The 12990-nt window shown below is 45.5% G+C and overlaps 1 protein-coding gene across 4 annotated transcripts in view; it reads right to left on the bottom strand.

Moving 5' to 3' along the window:
• LOC106560332 (pre-B-cell leukemia transcription factor 1) overlaps positions 1-12990 on the bottom strand; it is a 106371-nt gene that overhangs the window by 15282 nt on the left and 78099 nt on the right. For all 4 annotated transcript variants that reach the window (XM_014123140.2, XM_014123142.2, XM_014123141.2 and 1 more), the window contains exon 3: positions 423-670. In XM_014123140.2, coding sequence (XP_013978615.1) covers positions 423-670 — 248 coding nt within the window. The remainder of the gene's footprint in view (positions 1-422; positions 671-12990) is intronic.

The following is a 12990-nucleotide window of genomic DNA, read 5'->3' as shown; positions in this document are numbered from 1 at the left end:
AAGGAAACTGCACATTACATGGGGATTCAATGGGGATGAGAGAAAATCTGTCAAATATATCTTTAGATGGATGCCATAAATGTAGAAAGTCTCCTAATTTGTTATGTAAATATCAGAAATGAAGTTGCCTTTCTATTGTTTCTGACTGGTGAAGTGTCATCAACATGAATGGACATGAGTCAGTGGGTTACAACACTGTGTTGCAGTGGGGTTAGCAGGGCTTGGATGGGTTTAAAAGGATCATTAGCCTGAAGTAGTAATATGGATGGCAGGTAGTCATATGTTAATAAATAATCACTGTGATGGGAATGGTGATGGAGGAGCTGGTGTGTTCGGGTTACACGGTTAGAGTATGTGATTATGGTAAAAGGCACCAAAGACAGTAGTTCTCTGAGGGATGAGTGTATCCTGTCCACTCTCACCTGTTCGTATTTCTCCAGTTCTGTGTGGTAGATCTGTCTGATCTGAGAGAGCTTGGCTCTGTAGTCCGAGTGTTCCGCTGAGTTATCCGCTCCTGCCCCGCCTCCTGAGGCTGCAGCTGCAGCCGCAGCCGCTGCAGAACCGCCCCCCTTCTCCGGTCCAGACACGCCCTCCGCCAGCAACATGTTGTCCAATCGCATGAGCTGGGCATCTGGAGGCTCCTCCTCCTGGGCGCCACGGATACTCAGCACTACAAACGAAAGGAAGGGGTCAGAGGTTAGAGGCCAGTCACGCAGGTCCCCAATCACAGCAGCATAACACCGTAACAAGCTGTCGGCTGTAGGCAGCGCTCCACGCCCTGCCTGATTCCACACCTGTCACACACACACACCACGCCTAACACGCCTAACACACCTAACACACACATACCGCGCCTAACACATCCTCTTCCTCTGGCCTGAAGAGCAACGGTGCAGCAGAATTGTTTTCTTTTCACCACAGTAACACCTGGTGGTGCATCCATGTGGACTGTAAAAGCCAGCAGTATGTGTGGCAACGAGTAAAGAGCAGGCTCAGACTGAGACTTCTGAAGTACAGTGTGTAGTGTAGCTTGCAGTAGAGGTATGTAGTGTAGCTGAAGTGTAGCTGGCAGTAGGACCTCACTGTCTGGATGGGGTTCATCCAGTTGATAAATCACCTGCCTCTTTATGGCTCATGCCAGAACAAAGGCTATGTAGCTAAAGACTGGCAAGACTGCACATAATAAAACTCAATTTATATAATTTCATTAATTTAAAATGCAACTTCAATAATAAATACCAGAGCAGAGGCCAACACTGTTTGATATTCAATAAAGTATGTAATAAAACTATTTGTGATATTGGATGAATAAATAAACCAATACTATAATTGAGGGTTATCCTCTGAGAATGAATGAGGCATCTTCTCTGAGGACTCAGATAGCATCCCAAATGGCACCCCATTCACTTTATAGTGCACTACTTTTGGCTAGGGCCCATAAGGTTCTAGGGCACCGGAGGCTGCTGAGGGGAAGACGGCTCATACTAATGGTTGGAACGGAGTGAATGGAATGGTATCAAACACATGGAAACCACATGTTTGATGTGTTCGATAACATTTAATGTATTCCGTTCCAGCCATTACTACGAGACCGTCCCTCCAATTAAGGTACCACCAGCCGCCTGTGGAATAGGGTGCCATGTGGGACACACACTCTGTGTCGGTGACATCATTGGTATCTTAGACGCCATATGTCAGTATTGGGACACAATGAACTGTGGATAATGGTGGTTTTGTACTTGATTTCAAGTTCAGTCTGTAAATTTAACGTTGCAAACACACACTAATTGATGCTCTTACAGTGGTGGTAGGTTACTATTCTTACAATACCGTAACAGTGATGTTGTCTAAGGATCTGGGCAAGAGCTGAAGCCTGTCATTGAGCGATAGTGGACAGTGTGAGGTCAGAAACAGAGCACTGGACTTGGCAGTGTGTGTGGAGTGGCAGAGCCAAGGTATATTCATGCTGTTCCCTTTCCTTCCTCTAGAGGTCTCCCTTGCTGTTCTTTAGGGTAGACATGACCAACCTTCCATGTTCACAAATGACACATGCTACGTCCTCCTACTATTCAAGAGCCATGAGTCTATCCATTCCAATTACAAACACCTTCTCTCACTGTCCATGAATTCAAAAGGTTAACAGGGAAGACAAGTGCATCAAAAGCAGCAAACACAATGTCATTACTTCCAAGGCTACAGCCACTTATGCAGTGTGTGTATATGACTTACTGACTTTAAGGCCAATGTGTGTCGATTGCCATTTAAAATGTAACACTCCTTCCATGTCTCATTGTCTCTGAATGAAAGGGGACAGGCAGGGAACACTTCATTAATCCAGAGACAATGGGAGTAGCCTGGTGCATTAACCCCAGACTAGACCGCTGCCCCAGCCCTGGGATGGGCTGGCTAGCTGACTGGCTGGCTGGGCTGTGTGGGGTGTCAGCGGGATGAGAAAGAGGCCGGCTGTACAGCCAGAGGGAGGGTACCCCCGCCGCTCTCCCCTACACCTCCCCCCTCAATCCACTCGCTTTAACTAGACTGGAAATGCAAATGCTGTGATAGTTGATGAGTGGGAGAGAGAAGAAGAGGTCAGGGGTTCAGGCCGTGGGCCCAGCGGGAGGTAGATTGAGTCGCGTTGCCTAGTAGATTGAGTATATGAGGGGAGCATTGGGAAGCGCTGGTCTAGGGGCTGGGGGGGTCTGGAATGGGAAACCCCTGGTTGTGTGCATCTGGAATGGCACCATATTGCCCTGGTCAAAAGGAGTGCACTATACAGGGAATAGCGTACCATTTCAGATCCTGTCTGGTGCATTTCTAAACCCAAATGATGTGATCCAAAACTCTAATAGGCCTGTCCATACTAGTTCATATATATGAAGACCGGCTCCCCTACCACAGGTCCTACTCCCCTACCACAGTACCTACTCCCCTACCACAGGTCCTACTCCCCTACCACAGGTCCTACTCCCCTACCACAGGTCCTACTCCCCTACCACAGTACCTGCTCCCCTACCACAGGTTCTACTCCCCTACCACAGGTCCTACTCCCCTACCACAGGTCCTACTCCCCTACCACAGGTACTACTCCCCTACCACAGTACCTGCTCCCCTACCACAGGTCCTACTCCCCTACCACAGGTCCTACTCCCCTACCACAGGTCCTACTCCCCTACCACAGGTCCTACTCCCCTACCACAGCACCTGCTCCCCTACCACAGGTCCTACTCCCCTACCACAGGTCCTACTCCCCTACCACGGGTCCTACTCCCCTACCACGGGTACTACTCCCCTACCACAGTACCTGCTCCCCTACCACAGGTCCTACTCCCCTACCACAGGTACTACTCCCCTACCACAGTACCTGCTCCCCTACCACAGGTCCTACTCCCCCTACCACAGGTCCTACTCCCCTACCACAGGTACTACTCCCCTACCACAGTACCTGCTCCCCTACCACAGGTCCTACTCCCCTACCACAGGTCCTACTCCCCTACCACAGGTACTACTCCCCTACCACAGGACCTGCTCCCCTACCACAGGTCCTACTCCCCTACCACAGGTCCTACTCCCCTACCACAGTACCTGCTCCTCTACCACAGGTCCTACTCCCCTACCACAGGTCCTACTCCCCTACCACAGTACCTACTCCCCAACCACAGGCCCTGCTCCCCTACCACAGTACCTGCTCCCCTACCACAGGTACTACTCCCCTACCACAGGTCCTACTCCCCTACCACAGGTCCTACTCCCCTACCACAGTACCTGCTCCCCTACCACAGGCCCTGCTCCCCTACCACAAGTCCTGCTCACCTACCACAGGTCCTACTCCCCTACCACAGGGCCTGCTCCCCTACCACAGGACCTGCTCCCCTACCACAGGGGGGGGGGGTCTGGAATGGGAAACCCCTGGTTGTGTGCATCTGGAATGGCACCATATTGCCCTGGTCAAAAGGAGTGCACTATACAGGGAATAGCGTACCATTTCAGATCCTGTCTGGTGCATTTCTAAACCCAAATGATGTGATCCAAAACTCTAATAGGCCTGTCCATACTAGTTCATATACATGTAGAAGACCGGCTCCCCTATCACAGGTCCTACTCCCCTACCACAGTACCTGCTCCCCTACCACAGGTCCTACTCCCCTACCACAGGTCCTACTCCCCTACCACAGGTCCTACTCCCCTACCACAGTACCTGCTCCCCTACCACAGGTCCTACTCCCCTACCACAGGTCCTACTCCCCTACCACAGGTCCTACTCCCCTACCACAGGTACTACTCCCCTACCACAGTACCTGCTCCCCTACCACAGGTCCTACTCCCCTACCACAGGTACTACTCCCCTACCACAGTACCTGCTCCCCTACCACAGGTCCTACTCCCCTACCACAGTACCTGCTCCCCTACCACAGGTCCTACTCCCCTACCACAGGTCCTACTCCCCTACCACAGGTACTACTCCCCTACCACAGTACCTGCTCCCCTACCACAGGTCCTACTCCCCTACCACAGGTCCTACTCCCCTACCACAGGTCCTACTCCCCTACCACAGTACCTGCTCCTCTACCACAGGTCCTACTCCCCTACCACAGGTCCTACTCCCCTACCACAGGCCCTGCTCCCCTACCACAGGTCCTACTCCCCTACCACAGTACCTGCTCCCCTACCACAGGCCCTGCTCCCCTACCACAGGACCTGCTCCCCTACCACAGGTCCTGCTCCCCTACCACAGGACCTGCTCCCCTACCACAAGTCCTGCTCACCTACCACAGGTCCTACTCCCCTACCACAGGGCCTGCTCCCCTACCACAGGACCTGCTCCCCTACCACAGGTCCTACTCCCCTACCATAAGTACTGCTCCCCTACTACAGGACTTTCTCCCCTACCACAGGACCTGCTCCCTTACCACAGGTCCTACTCCCCTACCACAGGACCTGCTCCTCTACCACAGGTCCTACTCCTCTACCACAGGCCCTGCTCCCCTACCACAGGTCCTACTCCCCTACCACAGGACCTGCTCCCCTACCACAGGTCCTACTCCCCTACCACAGGACTTGCTCCTCTACTACAGGACCTGCTCCCCTACCACAGGTCCTACTCCTCTACCACAGGTCCTAGTCCCCTACCACAGGACCTGCTCCTCTACTACAGGACCTGCTCCCCTACCACAGGTCCTACTCCCCTACCACAGGACCTGCTCCTCTACTACAGGACATGCTCCCCTACCACAGGTCCTACTCCCCTACCACAGGTCCTACTCCCCTACCACAGGTCCTACTCCCCTACCACAGGTCCTACTCCCCTACTACAGGTCCTGCTCCCCTACCACAGGTCCTACTCCCCTACCACAGGACCTGCTCCTCTACTACAGGACCTACTCCCCTACCACAGGTCCTACTCCCCTACCACAGGTCCTACTCCCCTACCACAGGTCCTACTCCCCTACCATACGTACTGCTCCTCTACTACAGTAACACAGAGGAGTGTACTAGAACAACACATTTCCTGTGGTTACCACCACCTCATAAATACTGAATCGGTAAAGTGAGTGTGAAACAGGGTTGAAAGACTGTAAAATATTATAACCCGGTGAAAAAATGTGTAGTACCATATCGTCACCTATATTTGTTCATAGGATCATACCACAGGAATACATTTGTGAAATAGTGGGAAAGATTCAGAGAACAGATAGATACGTTACTACTTACTGTGTGCAAGGTAAACTACATTTTGGAATATGAGTAAACCCGGATGACTAAACCAAGTCTTTTGTTTACTGCAAGTTCACATGATCTTTCCTGTCCCTTGGTTAAAGGACAGGGATAAAGAGTTCCCACTAAATCACACATTTAACAGCATTTTGGGACTCAAAGAGCACACAAAAGCTAGGGAGGAACCTCTTTTCCTTGCCACTTCTCAGATGTTTGCAGCTGAAAACTAAGGCTCACGGATTTGTTCCCAAAGTCATAAAATGTCTAGACTGTCAAATGAAAATGGAACATAAAGAGTGTGTCCCAAATGGCACCCTATTCACTTTATACTGCACTACTTTTGACCAGAACAAGTAGTGTACTATATAGGGAATAGGGGGCCATTTGGGACACACACCAAGAATTCCCTCCTGTGTTCACGCAATGATTCGATTCTCATCTGCCAAGTCTCGAGCTTAACATTCACAGTGTTTATTTTACTTGGCCTGAAGTACCTCCCCCGTCTTATAAGATAGCGACTGTTTCACTGCAGGTCAGAGCTTCTAAGATCTTGCTCGTAGAAAAAAAGAGAGAGGGGAAATACTTGATCCACATTTAGAGAGTGAACTAAGAAAAACGGTCAGCGACAAAACGCACCAGAAAAATGTAAGATGCAGTTGATACTGTAGTAGAAAGTATTTATTTGTGGAAGGTTATAGGCTAGGGAGACATGAATAATAATATTTTTGTATGAATAAATACAAAATGTGAAATTTAGTTAGCATAATCTGAACATTCCTTTAGCTACAAAGACATAATTGTTTTTTGAGCAATACAACAGCTACAAGAAACTGTCACTGTTCCACCCCTTAGTTCCCCCTTAATATCTGTCTCCTGGTTTCCCCTTGGAGTTATTTTGCCATTTGGTTAACACAGCCAGGAACCCCAGAGGAGCATTATCAGGCAGTATGATAGACAGAACCAAAGGACCTGCTGCAGTGTGTGTCTGCCTCAAAGGATATTGGAGTATATTTAGGTATGTGTAATATAATTTACAATATTGGAGTTATTTGGGTATTTGGTTTCCATAGACAGGAAGCCCATAGGAGCAGCAGGCAGAACCAGGGAGCTGGGACCTGCCTTGTGTCTGGCTGCATCTGTCGGGTCTGAAGAGGATGCTGCCCTGATGGAGACAAATTGTGATTTATTTATTCCGCCCTGAACCTAAAGCACATAATTAAAACCAGGGAATGGATTATCTTAAACAAATAAAATGAATAAAGAAAAGAAAGAAGGGAGAGGGAACAACATGCTTCTGTAAAACCGTCTTTGCTGTGGGTTATAATTACACGAGTCAATGAGAGCCACTTTATTGGCTAATGGCAGGCTAATTGATTCATCCTAATGTTTCCCAGCCATGGGTCTGTTCTGCTCTGCTTCAGACCTGGGTTAAAATACTATTTGAAATAATTTAGCTGGGCTTGATTGAGCTTGTGAGGCGCAATAGACCAACACAAACTGCTAACTCCCGGCAGGCTAAAGCAAACACTACAAGTATTTGAAAGATTTCAAATAGCATTTGAACCCGGGTCTGCTCTGCTCTCCTCTCCTGTCCCTGTCCAATAGTGCTGCTGAACTTACTTAGCCACCATTGAGGGTTCTCATAGGGATAAACAATTAGCCCCCCCTCCTATCTACGCCCCCTCCTCCTTCTATCTCCCCTCCTCCCCCTTCTTTGTGTGTGTGTGTGTGTGTGTGTGTGTGTGTGTGTGTGTGTGTGTGTGTGTGTGTGTGTGTGTGTGTGTGTGTGTGTGTGTGTGTGTGTGCATTCCTCTCCACCGGCGTCTCTGACATGCAATTCCCACAAGGTAGGCGATAAGCCAGCCTTTATGCCTGCACAGCATAATATTGTGCCTATCTATCTATCTATCTATCTATCTATCTATCTATCTATCTATCTATCTATCTATCTATCTATCTATCTATCTATCTATCTATCTATCTATCTATCTATCTATCTATCTATCTATCTATCTATCTATCTATCTATCTATCTATCTATCTATCTATCTATCTATCTATCTATCTATCTATCTATCTATCTATCTATCTATCTATCTATCTATCTATCTATCTATCTATCTATCTATCTATCTATCTATCTATCTATCTATTTATTTCAATTCAATTCAATTCAATTCAAGGGGCTTTATTGGCATGGGAAACATATGTTAACATTGCCAAAGCAAGTGAAGTAGATAATATACAAAAGTGAAATAAACAAAAATGAACAGAAAACATTACACTCACAGAAGTTTCAAAAGAATAAAGACATTACAAATGTTATATTATGTATATATACAGTGTCCAGGCAGGTGTTTGTCCCCCTGTGTGCTGAGGGTGTCAGGTTCTTGTCCGGTTCTGGCATTTAGGTCGCCATAGACTAGTACATGTCCCCGAGACTGGAAATGATTGATTTCCCGCTCCAGGATGGAGAAGCTGTCTTCATTACAGTTTTTCTCAGTCGCTTTGGTGCATTTCTTAGATCAAAAGTGCCATTCTTGATACTACTTGTACAAATTCCAAATCATCTAGTCACTTGTGCACATCATTAAAGCAATTTCTTATTCCTTTGAACAAATTGCAATTGCTTTTGTACATATTGCAATTGATAATGTACAAGTGTCAGCTTTTTTCCACATTTTCAATTGCTCATGTCATGTTGATCAAAATATAGTAGATGGTTCTCTGTTGAATAGTCTTACCCCTCAAAACATCTAGGCATTAGTTCCTTGCATAAGCCATTACATGCAAAATTGTTGAACTATTTGTCATAAACTGTCAAGCATAGTTTTACACATTTCTATTTGACCTTTTGTACAAAAACGTGAATTGATGAATGGTGCAGGTGAAATTGACCCTCACTCATGAAGGAATGTAAAGTGTTAGTTCAACCAACAATCAACCAGTTGTCTAAATTGCTCAAAGGTGCATCTCATGAAGAATCAATTGGCAAGCATATATAGACAGACCACAACACAGAGTTGCAATTTTCCAATAATGGATGGACCAGGAAACGAACAGGGTCAACAGCCAAGAGGAGGAAGAAGAGGAGCAAGGATGCGTGGTGGAAGGCAAAACAGAGGAAGAGGCAGAAGAGGACATAGGCGCATATCTGATGACATAAGGGCCTGTCACGCTTGTCGTCGGTTAAAGAGGACCAAAACGCAGCAGGTATGTGAATGCTCATCTCGACTGCACACATTTCCATTGCTGTGGAAGGAACATGCAATATATGTACATTTTATGTCACTCTTCCTTACCAAAACAAATTCAACTGTGTGTTCTGGGATATAGCGTATAATGGAGTTGGAATCAAGTGAACCCTCTCACAACTTTGTATACGTGGATAAGGCTGGCTTCAACCTGACCAAATGCAGAAAGCGGGGTCGGAATATCATCGGTCACAGAGCTACTGTGGATTTGCCAGGCCAACGGGGAGGAAATATCACCATGTGTGCTGCTATTTCGGAGCATGGTGTCCTAACCCATATCCCCCTTATAGGGCCATACAACACCCAGCATCTACTCAACTTTTTAGAGACTCTCTACAGGGCTCTCATCCCTGATGATGAGAGGGGTCTGTTTAGAGAGGATTTGCCAAAGTATGTTGTCATTTGTGATAATGTGAGTTTCCATCGATCAAACATCATAAGGCAATGGTTTGTGACCCACCCGAGGATGCTCATAGAATTCCTCCCACCTTATTCACCATTCCTTAACCCAATTGAGGAGTTCTTTTCAGCATGGAGGTGGAAGGTGTACGATCGTCAGCCACACACACAGATGACCCTGCTGGCTGCAATGGATGCAACATGTGAGGACATCACAGTAGACGCCTGCAGAGGATGGATAAGGCATTCCAAAAGACTCTTTCCACGTTGCATTGGAAGGGAAAATATCCGGTGTGATGTGGATGAGAATATGTGGGCCGACAGACAGGAACGTCTGGATGTGTAGACAGCACTAGAACAGTGCTGCGGGCAAAGTTGTGCCTTAGGGGAGGTTTCCTGTGTTTCTTTCTGATTTAGTTTTTTTTCCTTTGTGCCCCTTGGGTTGTCCAGTCTCTTTCAATCAATAACCCACATACAGTAATATGTAAATAGTACTGTTGAAATTGATATATGCCATAGAAGTGCAGCCTTGTGCATTTTCAATACAGTAACTGTCATCCAAACTGTAGCCTAAGTTTACATCAGGTAATACTGTCAAAGTACACAGTTCCATTGACAACATGCCTAAATATTTTGACGACCTTGTTCGTGAACAATGACTCCATGACTTATCATTCTGATGACACTGACATGATCATTGGCATGAATATTTACTTTTGAGAGATGTACTAGGGATTTTTAGTGACTGACTAGCTTTAGAAACACATCTATTGTATATTGCAGTTTGTACAAATTGTTCTGAGAAATGCACTTATTATTTTGCACGTTAGGGATGATGTGGAAAATGCACCAAAGCGACTGAGAAAAACTGTAAAGTATGGGGATTCTAGTGGGGAGATATAGGTATCACACAGGAGGACATTTTTCTATGTTAAGATCATTTCCTTTTGAATTTCTATCCAAATGTGAAATGTTCTTGTTTTGATTAATTTAATGGAGTGAGTTACAGTTGAAGTCGGAAGTTTACATACACTTAGGTTGGAGTCATTAAAACTCGTTTTTCAACCACTCCACAAATTTCTTGTTAACAAACTATAGTTTTGGCAAGTCAGTTAGGACATCTACTTTGTGCATGACACAAGTAATTTTTCCAACAATTGTTTACAGTTAGATTATTTCACTTATAATTCACTGTATCACAATTCCAGTGGGTCAGAAGTTTACATACACTAAGTTGACTGTGCCTTTAAACAGCTTGGAAAATTCCAGAAAATGATGTCACGGCTTTAGAAGCTTCTGATAGGCTAATTGACATCATTTGAGTCAATAGGAGGTGTACCTGAGGATGTATTTCAAGGCCTACCTTCAAACTCAGAAAAACAATTGTATACCTCCACAAGTCTGGTTCATCCTTGGGAGCAATTTCCAAACGCCTGAAGGTACCATGTTCATCTGTACAAACAATAATACGCAAGTATAAACACCATGGACCACGCAGCCGTCATACCGCTCAGGAAGGAGACACGTTCTGTCTCCTAGAGATGAACGTACTTTGGTGCAAAAGGTGCAAATCAATCCCAGAACAACAGCAAAGGACCTTGTGAAGATGCTGGAGGAAACAGGCACAAAAGTATCTATATCCACAGTAAAACAAGTCCGCTCAGCAAGGAAGAAGTCACTGCTTCAAAACCGCCATAAAAAAGCCAGACTACGGTTTGCAACTGCACATGGGGACAAAGATTGTACTTTTTGGATAAATATCCTCTGGTCTGATGAAACAAAAACAGAACTGTTTGGCAATAATGACCATTGTTATGTTTAGAGGAAAAAGATGGACACTTGCAAGCTGAAGAACACCATCCCAACCGTGAAGCATGGGGGTGGCAGCATCATGTTGTGGGGGTGCTTTGCTGCAGGAGAGACTGGTGCACTTCCAAAAATAGATGGCTTCATGAGGGAGGAAAATTAAGTGGATATATTGAAGCAACATCTCAAGACATCAGTCAGGAAGTTAAAGCTTGGTCACAAATGGGCTTTCCAAATGGACAATGACCCCAAGCATACTTCCAAAGTTGTGTGCAAAATGGCTTAAGGACAACAAAGTCAAGGTATTGGAGTGGCCATCACAAAGCCCTGACCTCAATCCTGTAGAAATTTTGTGGGCAGAGCTGAAAAAGTGTGTGCGAGCTCTACTATTATTCTGACATTTCACATTCTTAAAATAAAGTGGTGATCCTAACTGACCTAAAACAGGGCATTTTTACTTGGATTAAATGTCAGGAATTGTGAAAAACTGAGTTTAAATGTATTTGGCTAAGGTGTATGTAAACTTCCGATTTCAACTGTTGGTCTGCTCTATACAAAATTAGCATACCCCCTGAGTCCCTTCCCTGTTTCACACCTGGTAATTTGGTGGATGGGACTACCAGCTCTCTGTAACCTAGAGGGCAACAAGATCTGTCTCTCTATCTCTCTCTATCTCTTTCTCTATCTCTCTATCAATTCAATTCAATTCAAGTGGCTTTATTGGCATGAGAAACATATGTTAACATTGCCAAAGCAAGTGAGGTAGATAATATACAAAAGTGAAATAAACAAAAATTAACAGTTAACATTACACATACAGAAGTTTCAAAAGAATAAAGACATTACAAATGTCATATTATGTATATATACAATGTTGTAACGATGTACAAATGGTTAATGTACAAGAGGGAAACTAAATAAGCATAATTATGGGTTGTATTCACAATGGTGTTTGTTCTTCACTGGTTGACCTTTTCTTGTGGCAACAGGTCAAAAATCTTGTTGCTGTGATGGCACACTGTGGTATTTCACCCAGTAGATATGGGAGTTTATCAAAATCGGATTTGTTTTCGAATTCTTTGTGGATCTGTGTAATCTGAGGGAAATATGTGTCTCTAATATGGTCAGACATTGGGCAGGAGATTAAGAAGTGCGGCTCAGTTTCCACCTCATTTTGTGGGCAGTGTGCATATAGCCTGTCTTCTCTTGAGAGCCAGGTCTGCCTACGGCGGCCTTTCTCAATAGCAAGGCTATGCTCACTGAGTCTGTACATAGTCACATCTTTCCTTAATTTTGGGTCAATCACAGTGGTCAGGTATTCTGCCACTGTGTACTCTCTGTTTAGGGCCAAATAGCATTCTAGTTTGCTCTGTTTTTTTGTTAATTCTTTCCAATGTGTCAAGTAATTATCTTTTTTGTTTTCTCATGATTTGGTTGGGTCTAATTGTGTTGCTGTCCTGGGGCTCTGTGGGGTGTGTTTGTGTTTGTGAACAGAGCCTCAGGACCAACTTGCTTAGGGGGCTCTTCTCCAGGTTCATCTCTCTGTAGGTGATGGCTTTGTTATGGAAGGTTTGGGAATCGCTTCCTTTTAGGTGGTTGTAGAATTTAACGTCTTTTTTCTGGATTTTGATCAATAGCTGGTATCGGCCTAATTTCTCTCTCTCTCTCTCACCCTTGTTTTGAACTGTAGGACGTGTAAGACTTTCTCCATGTCCCCGTATTTTCCATTTATAAATGACCCAGGTGCAGACTGGCTACTGGCATTCTGTGATGACACCATCGTTGGATGTTGAAATATAAATTGAACTGCTAGAATGGA

Source organism: Salmo salar, chromosome ssa10, assembly GCF_905237065.1.
Source record: "Salmo salar chromosome ssa10, Ssal_v3.1, whole genome shotgun sequence".
NCBI classification, from domain to species: domain Eukaryota; kingdom Metazoa; phylum Chordata; class Actinopteri; order Salmoniformes; family Salmonidae; genus Salmo; species Salmo salar.
The sequence above is the reverse complement of the archived record's forward strand: the minus strand, read 5'-3'. Positions and strand labels throughout refer to the sequence as shown.